Source organism: Gymnogyps californianus, chromosome 17 (genome assembly GCF_018139145.2).
Source record: "Gymnogyps californianus isolate 813 chromosome 17, ASM1813914v2, whole genome shotgun sequence".
In the NCBI taxonomy this organism is placed as follows: domain Eukaryota; kingdom Metazoa; phylum Chordata; class Aves; order Accipitriformes; family Cathartidae; genus Gymnogyps; species Gymnogyps californianus.
The window spans coordinates 5,585,855-5,603,576 of record NC_059487.1 but is presented as its reverse complement, the minus strand read 5'-3'; the positions used below and the strand labels follow the sequence as shown (position 1 = coordinate 5,603,576).

General features: G+C 53.0%; 1 protein-coding gene across 1 annotated transcript; it reads left to right on the top strand.

The window, feature by feature from the left end:
- Nucleotides 1-7,974: 7,974 nt before the first annotated feature.
- Nucleotides 7,975-11,569, top strand: MAFB (MAF bZIP transcription factor B). Its single transcript, XM_050907528.1, has one exon. The coding sequence runs from the start codon at nt 8,616-8,618 to the stop codon at nt 9,549-9,551; it is 936 nt and encodes a 311-aa protein (XP_050763485.1). The 5' UTR covers nt 7,975-8,615; the 3' UTR covers nt 9,552-11,569.
- The last annotated feature ends 6,153 nt before the right edge of the window (nt 11,570-17,722 follow it).

Below are 17,722 nucleotides of genomic sequence, written 5' to 3'. Positions count from 1 at the left end.
GCCTTACAGGGTATATGCTCGAAATTTTGGTGTGCATTTTGTCTCCACTAACATATGAGGAATTGATCCCATCCGAGGAAAACAAGCAGAAATTATCTCCCTTGGTGTAGCAAATCTGAAGTGCCCCATAGGATTGTTGCCATTAAAATAGACACAGAAATGAAGCAACCTTCCCTGGCCACCTTTCATTCTCACAGCAGCCTGTGCTCACCTCGCACTGCCCCTCTCCTCGCTGCATTTTTCTGCGAGCCCTCTCTCCAGCCAAGGAGATGTGGTCACTATTTATGGGATCTCAGAATGACCCGTACAGCAACCAGCCAATTTGGCTGGAGAGCATTTAGCTTGGGAAACAGTGGGTGAGAATTTGTAGCACCGCTGTGCTGCCGGCTCTCCTGCACAAATTAATTTAACCATTCTGCAGAGAAGCTCTGGAAGCAAAAAAATAGTTACAGAGAAACTGCAGCTTGCCCCAGGGACAGCAATCAGCTTCGTGAGCCCTCCCCATGTCCTGGCCGGGTCACGTTAGATCTGCTCCCCTTAGACCCTCCATAGGATCCTTGTAGCGGCCAATGATGGGAAACATCTCCAGCTTTTCTAGGGCCTGGAGGTCTAGTGAGATTTAAGCTGGGAGGTGTTCACAACACGCAGCAGTACACAGACACACATGCTAAAACGCAGTTTTATTTCCCAAAGAGAAAATGGCAAGTTGCACTATGAGCTAATATTTTGTTTGGGCAAACGCAGCATAATTTACACTCTGAGACTGATTTTAAAAGCATCTGATCTGGGGCTATTCAAGGCTGTGGATCTGTTTATATGTAAAAGAAACAAAGATCAGGAGCCTTTTTCTTTCCCCTGTCTGGGTAACAGCTGAATAAGTGTTCCTCAGGCTAACAAGGAGAGCAAACAAAAGCATTAATTCCCCCAGAATTATTCCCTTTCTTTGTCTCTCTTCTTTTCCCTTCTCAGGTTCAGGACTTAAAACTGTTTGGGGAGGAAGGTGGAGGCTTGCAGAAGCCACCTTGTTTCCAGTTCGGCTCATCTTTATCTCTTAGAAATGCACAAAAGGACTTTAATTTCACTGAATAACAGCTTTCTACTAAATACTTCCTCACTTTTCTTCTGCACCTGGATCTCTATGGAGGGGCTAGCGTAGGAATAGGTGAGTAAGATTCACCTAAGAATCCTTAGGTGAATAGAGAGCTTCATTCCCAAAGGGCGCAATAAACGTGATCCTTCCTTTTCTGATCAACAAGAGCACAGAAGCTGCAAACCTGACCAGTACATCAAAAAGGAGCTTGAAAAATACTTTGAGCAAAAAATGCTAACGGTGCATCCTTCTCCTGTAACTGCACTGATATTAAATCAGGAAACAGTACACAACAACCACAAACACATATATACAGGGGCTGTCAAAGCAGAAACAAAATAAAATCCCTAATGGGGACTAAAGGTGCAAAGAGCAAAAAGAAGAATATACAGTATAGGCTTTATGATTATATTTAAATCCTTATGCAGCAAATGCTGGAAAGGGAATTCCAGATATTTTCTATATATAAGCAGTTTTTTTGATCCAGGACCTTGTGCAATGAAAAGGAATTACAAATCAGTCTGAATGAAAGGGTATGGGTCCCAGCGGGTGTCGGAGCACGCCTGTGGACTCCTGGGCTGTAACGACAGCCCCCTGATCCTGCAAGGGCCAAGGGACGCGCTCAGCTCTGCTGTGAGTAGCCCTTCTGGTGCCGCAGCCATTGAACCTGCAGCAATGCTGGTCTTTCTGAAAAGATGCTTGCATGGTCGTGGGTTTCCTCAAGCCCAACAGAGGCCAGATCTTCCGTTCCTCCTTCTTGACCATCTAAAGATCTGATCATCACGAAAGTCTCCTGCTGAGCGCCTTGGAAAAACAGGCAACAGACTGTGGCCAGAAAAGGATGCTGACCTTTTCTGGAAGATCTCCTGGCTGCTCATGACTTTGTGTCATTGGGCATAGGTCCAGGACACTTTCCCTGTCTCCCTGACATCTCTCTTTTCTATATCCCTTCCAAGGAAACCGAAAACCCTTGGGAAGATCACTTTTCCCACCCAGACATCTGTGCAGTGCCTCTGTATTCATAAGAGAAGCAGAAAAGCAGGAGAGAAATTTTTTCTAGTAAGATGTGGTCTGAGTCTGAAGTGTTTGAAAAACCTTTGAATGACATGAAATGCCATTGCAAGATATGACTGCAGTAATTATAGTTCTTCAGCTTCTACTGGCTGCTTCAGTCCCAAAAGGTGACTTCTGATCACTCAGAAAGGTTTTGGTGCCGCTTATTAGCTAAATGCTCCTAAAGGGGCTCAGATACTGAATTCAACATGCCACGGTGCAAGTGGGAAGCAGGACTCAGCCAAGCACAGGAGGAAAGCTGGTCCTAGCAAGGCTCGAACAGGGGATTTTGTGCTTCTGGATCAGGTGTTTCTGCTAGAAACAATTTTTACAATTTTTAATAACAAGAGCGTGTATTAGAGAGGTGGCTATGATGAGACTGCAGAGTTTGGAAATTATGAGAAAGAGACAAATTCTCTTGAAAACAAGTTTGGATTGACTCGTTCATGGTACGATGGAGCTAAGGCTGAAGGAAATAACTAGAAGGAGAATGTTTCTGCTCTCTGCTTACCTCCCTGCCAAAGACGCCCTCGTGGAATGTTATAGAAGAGGGTGAAATGTTGCCATTGCGTCTCGAAGACACCCCCTTCCCCTCCTCAGGGTGCAGCGAGGCCCCGAGCAAACTGCAGAGGGTGCCACTGAAGAGTTGCACTTCTTTCTCCGCACAAAAAGGCAGGAGGAAAGGCACGGCAGCAACCCCCCCCTCCAGCCCCCCCGGGCCGCGCATCCTTGCAGCTCTGCGCCCGGCGCTGCCGGCCCGGGCTAACCCCGAGCAGCGGGGGGCACTGAGGGGGCCACTGCCCCCTCCAAAAAAGAAAAAAAAAAAAAAAAAATCCCCGCTCCCCGGGTCCTGCATCCACCCAGCTCGCAGGGACGCGGAGCCTCGCCTGGGCATCACTCCCAACGTGCGCTGGTGCGGTGCCCCGCGGCCCGTTCCGCGCTCTCAGCCCTCCGGGATTCCCCCCCGGCCCCCTCCAGGAGCCGTCGCGCCCCCACCCCCGTCCACCCACTCCCCCCACACCCCCCCCAAAGCCGGCAGCCGCGTTCAGCGCTGGCTGGAGAGGGGGAGCCCAGCGCCGGCGGAGGGGGCTCGGGGACGGGCACCGCTCCGGGGGGGAGCCGCGACGGGCCGGTGACACCTCCCTGCGCCGGGGAGCAGCTCCGCACCCAGCCCCCCCGCTATCGACACAGGCGAGGTCACGGTTTTAATTAAACCTGGTGCGTTCAAATCAACCCCCTAAATTACGCCGTCCCGTATAGCAATACCCGTCCGGGTGCACTTATTCTGCAAGACCCCCCCCGCGACCGAGCAAACCCCAACTCCGCCGCCCGCACATACCCGCCCCCCCCCTCCTCAAGCGGGGATTTAATGCTGGACACTGCGAAGCCTCGGGGAAGAAAAATACCCCCACAAAACCTACCCTTCTGAAGTGTTGCTCCACTCCCTTCTCACAGATCCACCTGTGAAAACGTGTCTAAAGTTAGTACTGGGATTTGCCCCGCTCTTAACTGGTTCAGGCTAAAATCTGAAGAGATCCCAGTTAACCCAGGAGGGTACAACAGCTTATTTTATACCGCAAAGCTGCTGTGCAGACTTTGTCCAGAGAATGTTGCACGCTTTACTTTGACAATCCCCGCAGAAAAAAGAGAGAGAGAGAGAGAGAGGAAACAAAGACTTATGATTACCATTAGTAATTTAATCCTAAATTCGTGGGCCATTCCCATCAGCCCGAACAAGCAAACATCAACACTTTTCTTTCTCATGCACATGTATCTGCGATAGATGATTAACCAGGTCCCTCGCTGCTTACACAGGGGAAAAAAATCCTGACAAACGGCACGGCGTCTGCCTGCAGTTTGGGAAATTAAAAATCAAGCGAGGGGAGGTAAGAATTAGGAAAGTGATGCCCTTTTCCTCCCTCAGTGCCGGCTGCCAGCCATGGGTGATTTCGGTTTGGGTGTTAGTTAACAAAACTCCCATTTCAGACAACATATTCCACTAATGTTATGGGGTGAAAAAGCTAATTCTGGGGGGAAAGTAGCAGTCAGGTACCAAAAACGAGGAGCGCTTCTCAGAGAACCAGTAGCGTGGAAAATACATATATAACAGTCGTCTTATTTTTTATCAGTTACCTAGACCTGCTGTTTCTAGGAATTGGGGATTGGGATGCCACCATAATACGATTCCCTTTCTAAATGTCACCCCTCCGATTCAGGCAGAAGCCCTACCAAACCACACACATATAGGTATCTATAGGCTCCAGTTTTAAGGGCGAGCTTTCAAATTTCAGTGGCTCGAGGACCCCCACTGCCCTGCCCTGGGCGGACACGCCGGATGGAGCTGATCTGAAATGACACTATCGTTTCCTTTGAACTCTTCCCGATTTTGGCTAGGAGTTTGCGAAAGGGAGAGAGGACAGGAGGAAGAGCGGGAAGAAGTCATTCTTTACTCGAAACTAACCTTCAAAAAACGGATCTTAAAAAATAGAAAGAAAAAAAAATTAAAGCTACTCGATTAGGAGCTTTCGGGTGTAGGGAGAAGGTCGCAATTAGATAAAAATTGCTCGGAAGGCTTAGAGGGGAGGCGAGCTGTGCCCCGGCGCTGCGATGCCGGGCAGGTGGGTGCCTCTTCCCCCTCCACCACCCCCTCAACGGCGGTACTTTCCCTCCGCGGGCGCGGAGGGGACGGGAAACCCTTTCCGCAGAAGCCGGCAGCCGCCGGGGCCGCCGCTTTGCCCCGCGGAGGCTTTGAGGGTGCGGGCGGCCGCATAGGGCCGGGGTGCGCGGAGCTCCCCCTGCGCGCAGCACCGCGCCCGCGGCCGCCCGGCTCCGCGGCTCGGCGGCTTCTCCCCGCGGAAGGGAAACTCCTGCTGGGCTGCCTGGCTGGGCTGCTCAGCCCAGGAATCCTCTTCTTCTGCTCCAGCAACGTTATTTCTTCCCCAATCCTTATTAAAAAAAAATAGATCGGACGGAGGAACATCCCCCCCCCCCCCCCAACATATAAATTCCAGCGAGAACAATCTTTGGTGGCTGAATTAAAAGCTCTACAATAAACAAAATTGGCCTTTAACTGGGGCTTCGGGGCACAAAGCGGCTCTTACTTTAGCCAGCCGCGTGACGCCAAGTTTTGTGGGATGTATTTTGTAAAGGGGAGCGAGGGATGGAAGAGCAAAGAAACGGACCTAGAAAGTGCCCCGAAATTTTACGACGATGAGTATGGACACGCAGAACCAATCTGTAATTCACAGCTTAAAAGATTAAGAAAAGGGACAGAGTGTGTATGGACAGGGAGATAATCAGATCAATGCTTCCTCCGCCTTTCAGTAGCTCCACCTTGTGAATATACCTCAGTAATTATGAGAGTAAGAAAGTATTATCCGTCTAATGGCACATTTTGCAGGGCTGCATCCTAGCTTCCCAAGCGCTCGCCAGGGTCCCCTTTCCCTCGCTGGCAACGATAACGTTTAACGTGCAGGTGAAAATAAAGCTCTCCCCAAGCAGCTTCCAGGACCTCATAAATAATAACTACAGCGGACCCACACGGGCGGCTCTCGGCTCTCCCCAAGGCCCCAGGGAGGCAGCAGTTGCCGGACGGGGACCGCCGAGCTCCTCTCCCAATCTGCTCCCCCGGGGTGGCCGTGTCCCCCCGCCCGGCCCCGGCCTCTCCGCGGAGGGGCACCGCGCACGGCGGACCCCTCCGCCTCTCCGTGCCTCGGGGCTGCTCGTTAACAGCGAAAAGACTGCGATTTCCCAAATCTGGCACTGACGGGACACCGGCCTCTCGGTGCCCGTCCGGACCCCTGAGCCCCCAGCACCGCCGGGGCTGCGTTGCCCACGGGGGACGCAGGGCGCGGGGAGCGCCCGGGGCGGAAGGGTTCCACGCGTGTCCTCCCACACCCGCGTTTAGAGCAGGGCAACCTGCGGAGGGAGGTCTGCGTGATGCCGGGAGAGCAGCCCCGCTTCAGCCGGGATCGGGGTGCGGAGAGACTCACTCGCGCACCCGCGGGGAGTGGGGAGCACCGGAGCTGAGCGCTCTCAGGCGCTATTGACTGGGAGTGACGTCCCCTCCAAATGTCGTGGGGAAAAACTCAAATGAGGCACTGCCGCAAGAAATTAAGCCCCGGAGCGCTTGTATTGCGAAGGGGGATTTCATCCAACTCCCCCTCCCTGGTTTCACCTCCTCCCTCCAGCCCGCTGCCGGAGGGACACCTAGAATTTATTTTTTTGGGGGGGACGGGGGACGGGACACGGGCTTTGCGCGACTTTTGCCTGCTCGGTTCTCTGCGCGGCCGCGGCTGGCTCCGCGGAGATGTGGAGGAGCGGGACAAGCGGGGCCGGGCTGCGGGCATCGCCCCGCGTATGGCGCTCTGGTCGGGCAGGGAGGGACCGACGCCGGGGGGGGGGTGTCTCCGCCTGGGGACTTTCGCAGTGATGTCCCAGCTCCAGAAAGGCAGTTCCCTCCTAATTAATTTCTGAAAAGCAGACAGATCTTGAACTTTTTTTGTTCTTTTGGCTAAATAAATTGGGGTGAGGGGGGGAATATGGGAGATGCTGAGGTGCAGGGGGCGGAGGCGCAGCTCCGGAGCGGTGCGGCCGGGCCGGGACCGCGGCAGCCCCGCTCCCGCTCCCGCTCCCGCTGCCGCTGCCGCTCCCGCGCCGCTCCGCTCGGCTCCGCTCCCGCCCGCCCGTCCCCTTTTTTCCGGGTGTTTTTTCCCCGTGAAAAGTAGCTGTTATTCTTCAAACGGACACTTGGGGTCGCACTTTCTGTCTGTTTGAGCGTAAAAACAGTGTAAAAAGAAGCCCTAATCTCCCTTAATCGTTACAAAATGTTCAAAAAAAAAAAATTCCTGTTACCGGACCAAAAAAAAAAAAAAGAAACTAAAACCCTTACAAGCCGAGTACTCCTTTGCATGCAGTCACTCACTCAGAGAACAGCAGAGGAAAGCAAACACGGTCCCCTCAGAACTGAAATGTAATTATATTTTCTCCCTTCTCTCCCTAATATTTGCAATTGTCTGTGTCAATGCCTTTGCTTTACTTTAGGGAGAGATTTGCTTCCTGTAACCGGGAGGATTTCCCCGGTTGTATAAGGAGAGCTGACAGCCTTGCCGAGCCGGTGCTTCCCTCACTCCCGGGTCCCAGCGCATCCCCCTCGGCACCACCCCGCAGCCCCAGCGCTCGCTCCCCTGCCGGACCCGGTGCGCGTTCGTGGCCGTTTTTTTTCCACGGTACCTTCGCATCGGGGACGCTTACATAAAGTTGGAAGGGGCGATGCTTGTGCGTGGGACGGGGGGGGGGAGCTGGCTGCCTTGAAATTTGCTACGGGACGGCAGCGGGCAAAAAGGGACTTTTGTTATATTTAGAACAAAGGGACGGGCAGGATGGCCCCGAGCCCTCCTCCTTTGTGGATTGCAGAGGCCGAAAAGGGGGGGTGGGGGTGGGGGTGGAAATAAATAAATAAATAAATAAAAGAGGAGGCGATGGTGCGGGAGGGGGGAGCGAGCGGGGAGCGCCCGCAGGAGCGGGGCTGGGAGCGGCGGCCGCTCAGCTGGCGCTGCGGAGCTGTCACGGCGCGGCCCGCCCCCGCCGCCGCCGCCGCCGCCGCCGCCGCCCGGCCCCGCCGCCCCCGCCGCCCGCCCGGCCCGGCCCCGCCGCCGCGCTGCCATTGGCGCGGCCGCCGCCGGCCCCGGCCCCCGCCGCGCTCTCGGCGGGCACGGCCGTATAAGAAGCCAAGGGGGGCTGCGCTGCGAATCACAGCTGCACAACGAGCGCTGGAGGCGGCAGCTACAGCGGAGACCTGGGTTTTTCTCGTCCCCCTCTCCTCCTTTTTTTTTTTTTTCTTCCTCCTCCTTCCCCTCCTTCCTCCCCCTCTTCCCTCCCCTTCCCCTGCGCTGCCAGAGCCAGCGAAAACTCCCGTGCAAAGCCCAGCCGCCGCCGCCGAATAGCCAGTGCGCTCCCCCGGCCGCCTGCTCGGACTGGAAAGTTGCGGCAGACTCCGGTGCTCTGCTACCGCGGGGAGAAGGCTCCGGACTTACAAAACGCAGACGGGGGCACGGGCTAGACGTTTTGCACCGTTCTTCTTCTTCCTGCACAGACCCGAAGGCAGCATCTTTGTTTTGTTTTGCTTTTGCCCTTCCTGCTACTGCTCCTTTCTCCTTGCGACCGGGTGTCTAAGTGCCAGGAGCTGCTGCAGCCTGCGGTGCGTTGCAAACGCTGATACAAAAAGACAGGAGACATCCAGGCGGCCCCGGGTGCCGGCTCGTCCTTGGCTTTGTTGCTCCGGACTGAAGAAGCCCCAGAAGCCGGGAGAAGGAGGCGGCGGCGGCGGTGGAGGGGGAGCAGAGGAAAGGAAGCGAGAAAGCGAAGCCAAAGTTGATTTGGAATAAGGGAGCGCGGCCAGCCCTCTGCCAGGCTGCGCGCTGGAGTGAGGTCTCCAGCCCCCTCCGCCGGGAGAGGTGCCCGCAAGACAGCGATGGCCGGAGAGCTCAGCATCGGAGCCGAGCTGCCCACTAGCCCCCTGGCCATGGAGTATGTCAACGACTTCGACCTGATGAAGTTCGACGTGAAGAAGGAGCCCCTGGGCAGGAACGACCGCTCGGGCAGGCACTGCACCCGCCTGCAGCCTGCCGGCTCCGTCTCCTCCACCCCCATCAGCACGCCCTGCAGCTCCGTGCCCTCCTCGCCCAGCTTCAGCCCCACCGAGCAGAAGACCCACTTGGAGGACCTGTACTGGATGGCCAACAGCTACCAGCAGATGAACCCCGAGGCGCTGAACCTCACCCCAGAGGACGCTGTCGAAGCCCTCATTGGGTCCCACCAGGTGTCCCAGCAGCTGCAAGGCTTCGAGAGCTTCCGGGCCCACCATCACCACCATCACCACCATCACCAACACCACCACCAGTACCCCGCGGTCACTCACGAAGACCTGGCCGGCAGCGGGCACCCTCACCACCACCACCATCATCACCACCAGGCCTCTCCCACTCCCTCCACCTCCTCCAGCTCCTCCCAGCAGCTCCAGAACTCTCACCAGCAGCATCCCCCCTCCAGCAGCGTGGAGGACCGGTTCTCAGATGATCAGCTGGTCTCCATGTCTGTGAGGGAGCTCAACAGGCACCTCCGAGGCTTCACCAAAGACGAGGTGATCCGCCTCAAGCAGAAGAGGAGGACCTTGAAGAACAGGGGCTATGCCCAGTCCTGCAGGTATAAACGTGTCCAGCAGAAACACCACCTGGAGAACGAAAAGACCCAGCTCATTCAGCAGGTGGAACAGCTCAAGCAAGAAGTGACCCGGCTCGCCAGAGAGAGAGACGCCTACAAGCTCAAGTGTGAGAAACTTGCCAGCAATGGCTTCAGAGAGGCCGGCTCCACCAGTGACAACCCGTCTTCCCCCGAGTTCTTCATGTGAGTGCTTAACAAAAATAATTAAAAAACAAACAAAAAAACCCCACCCCCAAACCTGACCCCCGTCACCTTCCCCCCCCGCTCCCATCCTCCTCTGACATCTCCATCCATCTGTCTGCTTGACTAGAGAGAAAGAAGGAGAGAAAAAAAGAGACTTGATTTTTTTTTTTTGCAGCATCCAGTCTTCTAGAGTAGCTGTGGGAAAAGTAGGCTGGGGGTGGGGACGGGAGAGGTAAAGTGCAACTTTTCGACTTTCGTTTGCGAGTTAGAGAGAGGGGCAGAGACAGAGGCAAAGGAGAAAAGGACAAGTGAAGCGTTTTATAGATCGCTTGCTTGCAGAACGAGATGGACTTTAAGAGAATAATAATAAAAAAGGACAATGAACAAGCCATCTATAACATACTGCCTGCTTGGGAAGAGAGAGGACATATACAGCACCATCTCATGCACAATTTACCTGCTTGGAAAAAGAGAATAAATAAAAAGGACAATATATGCAAACTCTTCATATATTGCCTGCTTTGAGAAATAAGTTACAGGACTCAGATGGGACATTCAATCTAAGAAAGGAAAGAAAGAAAGAATGAAAGAAAGAAAGAAAAAAAACTCATCAGTTTTATTGCCTGCTTGATTATATAGAAAAATACGAAAATCTGCATTAAAAATATTAATCCTGCATGCTGGACATGTATGGTAATAATTTCTATTTTGTACCATTTTCTTGTTTAACTATAGCATGTTGATCATCGATCATAGATTTCTGTTGTTGTTTTGTTTCATCGATAAGAAAAGCATCACAAGTTATCAAACTTTTTACTGCTTGTGCAGTTTTGTTCGTTGGTTTTGCTCTCTTATTTTCTTTTATGGTTGTTAGCTTGTAAATATCTGCTACTTCAAACCGCACAGGAGAAAAAAAACACAAAAACAAAATAACATTTCAGCAGGCTGGTTATACGGTTTGTTTGGTATTAAAGAGATACTTAAGGAAAAAAAGTTATGGGCATTTTGCATTAGAAAAAAACCCAACTTTGTATATCTGGTGCACTTTTAAGTTGTATTTTTGTTTTTTTAGTTTTCATTTTGGTTTTTGTTTGTTGGGGCAGAAGCAAAAACGCCTGAATGGCATTGACAAACCTAAACTTAACAGGGAAAAACTCTCATCGGTCACTAGAGCCTACTCCATGCCTTAAAGTGGCAGCGAAGCTCTTTCCTTCAGGACAATTCCCAGCCTGGAGTGGCTAGGCTTGGCCATATAGTTTCCCTTCTGATTGTACACTCAGGAAGCGAAGGACGGACGAGATACCAGTTCCTCTTAAGAAACAACTGCCCCTTGATTTTCGGTAAATAAAGAGAAAAAAAAAAAGCCTCCTCCTTACGAGTCAAGTTGCAATAGCAGCGAGGGCTCCGTGTCGCCACTGAGGTTAGGTTTCTCAGTGGTAGCAGGGGATGAGTGGGCTGGAAAAGCATATAAAACTAAAACTTTGTTTTAAGAAGACATACTGCAACTTTTAAGTGTATTCTTTTGCAATGATTTGTAATCTGCTTCTCTGCTTCCCTATGCAGCGAGTGAAAGTTTTAGCCAAAATTTATTTGCAGTTGTATAGTAGTAGTAGTTTGGAGTCTTATGGGTGTTTTTATTACTTTTTTTTTTCCTCCTGCAGGTCAGTAAAAGGATTTACGTTGCACTGACAAAAATACCAAAATGAAAACTTATTTTTTAGTTTCCTTTTAGGATAGCTGGCACTGCTGGCCGGATGCATTTTAAGTTTGTATTAGTTTATAAATTAACAGTAATAACAAGATTGTAATGAACAGCATGGTGCTTGCAGTTTTAAATATTGTGGATATTAGTCATGCATCAGAAAACGATCTTTGGTTTTTACTGATTCAACTGTGTTGAAATCAAAACATTGCAGCAGCGGAAAAAAAATTGTTTTTATTTCATGTAAAGTTCTGAAGGGATCAATTTCAAATCCTGCTTATGATATGAAAAATATTAAAAAAAAAACCTGGTCTATTGTAGTTTTATTCAGACTGGTTTCTGTTTTTGGTTATTAAAATTGTTTCCTATTTTGCTTATTAAAATCATTGAAATGGCATTTCTTGGAGGGACCTGCTTCTCTGACGTCTCGTGTTCCGAAAAAAAAAAAAAAGAAAGGAAAACTTTTGGACCCTTCTCTGCCCTCCCACTGCTCTCCAGCCAAGGCAGCCGCCAAGCTCCTCTCCTGACGCCCAGCGCCGGGCTTTGCACGGGGGGTTGCAAAGCTGCTTTGCCCACTCGGGAACGCTGCTGCGTGCAGGGTAGGACCGCTCAGCCTTGCACCCTCCTCCGCTTTGCCCAAATCTCGCCCGTGGCAGGGGGTGAGCATCCCCCCCCCCGCGGCCGCCCGCCGGGAGAAGCGGAGCGGCGGGAGCCCCACGCCGGGCCCGGCTGCTGGCGGGGCGTCCCCGCCCGCCGCCCGCTGCAGCCCGGCGGGGAGCGGGAGCCTCCGGCCTGAGCCACCCCCGGGCTGTGAGAGAGGGGAAACGCTAAGTGCAGGCTTTTTTTAATTTTTTTTTTTTTTTTTTTTTTTTTTGCATTAGAAAAGGAGAGGACTTGGACAAGTCTGTCCTTTCCCCCGGCTCCTTTGGGATCCGGGCTGGCCGTTCACTTTCCATCTGCACATTTCATTTATTCCGTTTTGGTTTGGGTTGGTGAGGGTTTTTTTGTTTGGGTTTTTTTTTTTTTTCTTTTTTTAGCAACGGGCCGTTTCAGATGCATGTGGAGAAAGGGGCAGATCTCCCCCCACCACCCCCGGGGCTCAGCACCTCGCAGCCTCACCATCCATCAGCTGCTTTCAAGGCTGACAGTCGCGCAGCTCCCTAAATTGCAGCCAGAGGAGGTTAGAAATCGCCCCCGCTCCTCGCCTGGGTGCGGGAAAGGGAGCCCCACAGCGCGCTGCTGCTCTCAAAGTGTGAACACCGTGTTGAACTTTAAATCCCTCTTAAAAACAAAATCCAAGGCACCACACAACCAAAAATAATAGCCTCTTTCCGCCCTGCTCCTCTTCCCAACAGCTTCGAGCTGTCTTTGCAGGGACGGTGTAAGGCGCGTTTGAGGAACAAACCAGTTAAGGACAGAGTAGGGGAAAAAAAAAATTAAAAGCAAATACAGTACCTTAAACCCAAAATCCCCTCTTAAATCCCAGCCGCATCCCTGCCTTGTCAGGGCCAGCCGGGCCAGCCGCTGGGCTGGGGGAGCTTGGTAGGGGCCGGGGCTCTTCCCAGCCCCTCGGCTACATGAGTCAGGCCTGGAGAACAAGCTCGATCCCTGCTGCCCTGCAGGGGCAGGAGTTTGGGGGGACAGGAGTTTGCAGAGGAAAAGGATGAGAGAGCCTGGCTTTCCCCGTATAGCCTCCCCCCTTGCCAGTAAATGCTATGGCTGCAGAAAGCCTGAGAGGAATATTGTTTGTGGGAACTGCCACCGCATATTAATGTCCCCTCATGCATGCATTGAATAAATCACTAGGGCTAATTGAACAACAACAACAACAAAAAATAGGAAAAACAGGCCTTAGAAAAGCCCTCCAGATTCCCACCGCAGAACTGTGTCAGCGGCGGGGCAGACCCGCGGCACGGCGAGGGCGGCTGCAGCGGCCGGTGCCTTTGCAGCGCCCGGTCCCATTCCTGAGGTTTAAATCATCCCATTTAGAAGAAAAGAAAAATGCAACCCCGCACCACCACGGGCAATAGCTCGGGCTGGTGGGACTGGGACCCGCCGGCGCTGGGAGGGACGAGCCCGGCCGAGCCCGGCCCGGCGGGACGCCGCGGAGCGGGGCCCCGGGCCGCGGGCTGCCCTCCCGCCCGGGGTCGGGCTGGCTTCCTCTGACCGCGCAGGGGGCTCCGGAGGGGGCTCCGACGTGCCGAGGGGGGCGAAAAACCACCCGCACTTGTGCTCGGCCCGGCCCGCGGCTCGGCAGGGCTCTGCCCCGGCGGCGGCACCGGGGACAGGCAGCCCCACGGGTGTCGGGGCGGCCAGGGCCTGCCTGTCCCCCCGCTGCCTGCGCCCCCCCGCTGCCTGCGCCCTCCGCTGCCTGCCTCCCCCCCCAACCCCTCCGGGGGAGCCCCATCAGCGAAGGGTGACCCCCTCCTGGCTTCGCTCTCCTGTTGCCATTCCTGCGCATCGGCTTTGATCTCTCGCCGTTCATCACTGATTCATAAAGGGCTGTTGACACGGGAGTCGGGGCACGGTGGAGAGCAGTTTCTCGGAGAGAAAGGGAAAACGAGAACCCCCTCTTTTCCTCCCTGGGACCGGCCTGCCCGCGGGGTGCTCCCCCGGGAGCGAGGGGCTGTGCGGGTCACCTCGGGGCCGCCCTCCCGGGGCTCCCTGCTTTCCACCCGGAGCGCTGCGGAGAAGTTGCGTGTCAACTGCGGGGGATAAAGCATCTTCTTCCCTCCCCCAAACCCTATTCTTCCCCCTTTCCGGACATGCTGCTTTGCGTGCGCGTCCTCTGCCCGTCCTTTCAGCCACTTCTCCCCACGGACATCCCGGCCGGGGGCTGGGGGCCCGCTCCGCGCCCGGGAGGTGCAGCAGCCCCGGGCAGCCCTTACTCCCCCGGGGCTTGGAGGAAGCCGGGAGGCTGCAACTGCTGCCGCGCACCGGGGCTCCGGCAGTGCCCACGAATGACACGGCTCGGAGGGGCCGAGCGCTGACCACCTCCCGCTCCGGAAAACTGCCAGGCGATCAGTCAATCGCCCTTGAAGCTCTCCGGAGCGAAGATGCTGCAAACTGCCTCCAAAAAAGCCCGGTGTAGCCAGGGAGCGGTCCCCACCCCGATCCGCTCCTTGCAGCCTCGGGGAGGATGGGGTCGGGGTGCCAACGAGACAGGACTGGACCCGACCGGGACCGGGACCTGGACCGGACCGTGCACCCCCGGCCGGAGCATGGGGTCAGGGGCTCTAGGGTGTGCTGGGACCAGAAGAGTCGGTGCCTTTGCAGCCAGAAATGCGCGGGTCAGAGCCCCCCGACAGCGGCACGGCGGGGGCAGGCTGGCTGCCCTGCACTCCCCGGGGATGGGGGGTGTGTGGCGGGGAAGAGCCCAAGGTTTGCACGGCCAAATTTGGCTGCCGGACGACGGTTCGCTACGTGATCCCGTGTAGTGCAGGAGGACGATTCCCTTCAGTGAAAATCATATTATTTTGTTTGATCTCGCAGTTTTGCAAGATCTATTGCTAACAGCTGTAGCGAGATCTGCACCCCCCCCCGCCGGGCCAGAGGTGACGACCGGCTACGGCTGCTCCCAGAATTAAACGAGACGCTCAGACAGGAAACACAATTGGCAACACCCCCCCCCCTTCCCCCATTTACTGACACAAAACTTACGGACTGTCTCTGCCAGCCGTTTAATAGGCTCTTTCCAATATTCCCTTCCCTCTTCCCCTCCAGGAGAGTGTATAAAACTGATAGTCTTTAATTCCAAAACAGAGAAATCTAAGACTAAAAAGACTTTTTGAACTAAAGATAGAAACATCATTCTAAGACTTTCCAGAGATGCTGAGCGCTGTTGCCGGCCGGCAGATGAGTTGCTTGTATTCGGGTGGGCAGGCGAGATGTGTTATAAGGATGAGCCAGGGCTTGCGAGATAACTGTTCCCAGCTGGTTTAGGGTTTAATTTTTCTCCCCCCCCCGCTCCCCCCCCCCCCCCCTTTTCGGGCTGGCGCAGTGCCCGCCTGGCTCTAGCAGGCTGGTTGGTGGCGGTGATTGACAGACCAAGGTCAGGGAAGCTCTCCGGGGCTGTGGGTGTCGGGTTTCGGGGAGGACAGATAAAACATCTCCAGCGCTCGGGAAAGCCCCTTCTGGCTCCGCGGCCGCGCAGCCCCGTGCGCAGGCTCCGCGGGGCCGCGCTCCGGGGCTGGGGCAGGGGAGCCCACGGGGTTCCGCCGGCCGCGGAGCTGCGGAGCGGCCCTGCCAGGCGCCCGGGGCAGCGCAGCGCAGCGCAGCGCAGCGCAGTCCGGCTCCGCGCCTCCCCGCCTCCCGCCTGCCAGCACCCTTCCCTGCCGCTGCTTCGGCTCCCGGGGGTGTCCCTCTTCTTTTTTCTTTTTTAAATTCTGAGTTTTGATCTCCTCCTTACAGGACTGAAAGAGTACTTCCCCACCATCGAGGGGGAAAAAGCTATTTTGCTCCTGATTTGGACAAGTTTCAGTTATGGTTTCCTTTTTTTTATCTTTATGTTTCACTCCATTAAGGTTACAGTAAATCTGAAGTTACGTGCACACACACATACACACACACTCTCTAAATAGCTTATTGCATAATCCTGCGTAGCATGTTCAGTAATGTAGCATGCAGCGGTCTGATAGGATCCCACACTGGACTTTTGTTTTATGCAAGAAGGAGAAGAGGGAGAACAAGAAGAAGGGAGGGGGGGGAGCTTTCAAGTGCTGCCTTTTCTTGATTTTTAAATGATGACTTTCAGCAGTGAATTCTGAACACAGCATGAGGTGCTGCAAAACGTTTTCTTGCTATTGCATCCAGGACAGGGAAGAGACAATTTATATTTGTGAGCTGGTCCTGCGCATCATGGTGTGTGGAAGTGTTAGAAAGTGGATTGTGGTGTATTTGAGACCTAAGGCACTGCAAATCCTTTGCCTTAAACAGAATTGCTCCAATGGGCGCTTATTGTATTTACAGGTTTGTCACAATATGGTTAGAATAAACACTGCAGTAAAGAGGGGAAAAAACCATTCCACATAAAGAAAACGACATGTTTTCCTGTCCCACGGAGGTTGCTATTAGGTTTTACAGATAGTTGTCCTCTGCCATGTTTTATTTCCCCTTTTAAAGTTTCACTGTTTGTCTTAAGGCACAGATTCAAAACACTGCATTTCCACTTTATACATGTGTTCTCTTAAAAGATTTGTTTAGATAAGGAAACCAATGCTAAGTGTTCTCACTTGAAAGAAATTAAATATATAGAACGATAAGCTGCTGCTAAAATATATAAAAAACACTTAAATTAATAATAAGAACTTGTTCTGAGGCAAAATTCAATTTTACTTCCTATTATGCAATCTTTGCATGTAAAGTTGCTTTAATGCAAAATAGCAGCTCATCAAAAATTCTGTTTTATTGGTATCAAAAATTTATGATATCCTGAGGCATGAGGGGCAGAGAGCAAGGTAGGAAAGCTGTGTCCTTTTACCAAGTTTAGTGCTTTCTTTAAAGAAACATCTCAAACTTGTTTCTCCTCCCTTCTTCCTCATTTTTGGAGGCAGTGGGCGAAGGTTTATTCCAGAGAAAACTCCTCCACTGACAATGTCACTGTGCAGCTCTAACACACCATTTTGTTAACTGTACCCTCTCTGCAGACTCTTGCTTTCACTGCAATACTAGGAGACACTAGGATATGTCCACACAAATATAGAGATGGGATTATTTCTAAACTCTGATGTTTTCATTCAGTATTGCAATAATGCATATATACTGCAAATATACGTGCATTGTTTGTGCCTGTATTCAACTATTGAAGCCTGCAACCTCCCACCGATAAAATGTAGAGATCTGATTCTGCTCTAGCGTGGGCTTCCCACTAATGAGTCTTCATTTGTTTCCAGAAAGGTGCTCCTGGCTTTATAAAGGACATTAAACACTCGGTGACAAGGGCATTGTGTTCAGTATGATTTTTTTCTGAAATAAGCGTGGCAAGAAATCAGTGCCAAGCACCTGAAATCTGCGTTCATAAAAATAAACAATACTTACTCCTTCCTCAGTAGAACTTGAGGCAATTTATTAAAGGAGGCCACTGACCTTTTACAGCTGGGGAAACCGAGGCACTGAGCGGTGCGGTGAGCTGGGCAAGGTGAGCTGCAGCCTGATGGCGGGGCTCAGTCTGACAAGTCCCTCTGGGCCGTGCTGCCTCTCCTCTCACCACCGCAGCTGGAAGCACAGGGCAAGCTCACCGATCGCCAGGGGATTCTGAGGGGGGGAAGGCAGCACAAGCCCCTGTAATCCTGTGTTTTTATGAGTTCTCTCTTATTTACTATTGAATGGAGCAGAAACCTTCCTGCTGGTTCAGGGGGCCCATTCAGAAAAGAAATTACAGAGGGCAATAAACCTGCACCTTGGACTTCTGCTAACTGCTTCTTCCTTGCTCTTATGCTATGGTGCAGTTATTACCTAAAGCCTTTACAAACATG

Bases quoted from the DNA above. Each gene is read 5' to 3' on its own strand.
- MAFB (XM_050907528.1), top strand. From the start codon at position 8,616: ATGGCCGGAGAGCTCAGCATCGGAGCCGAGCTGCCCACTAGCCCCCTG.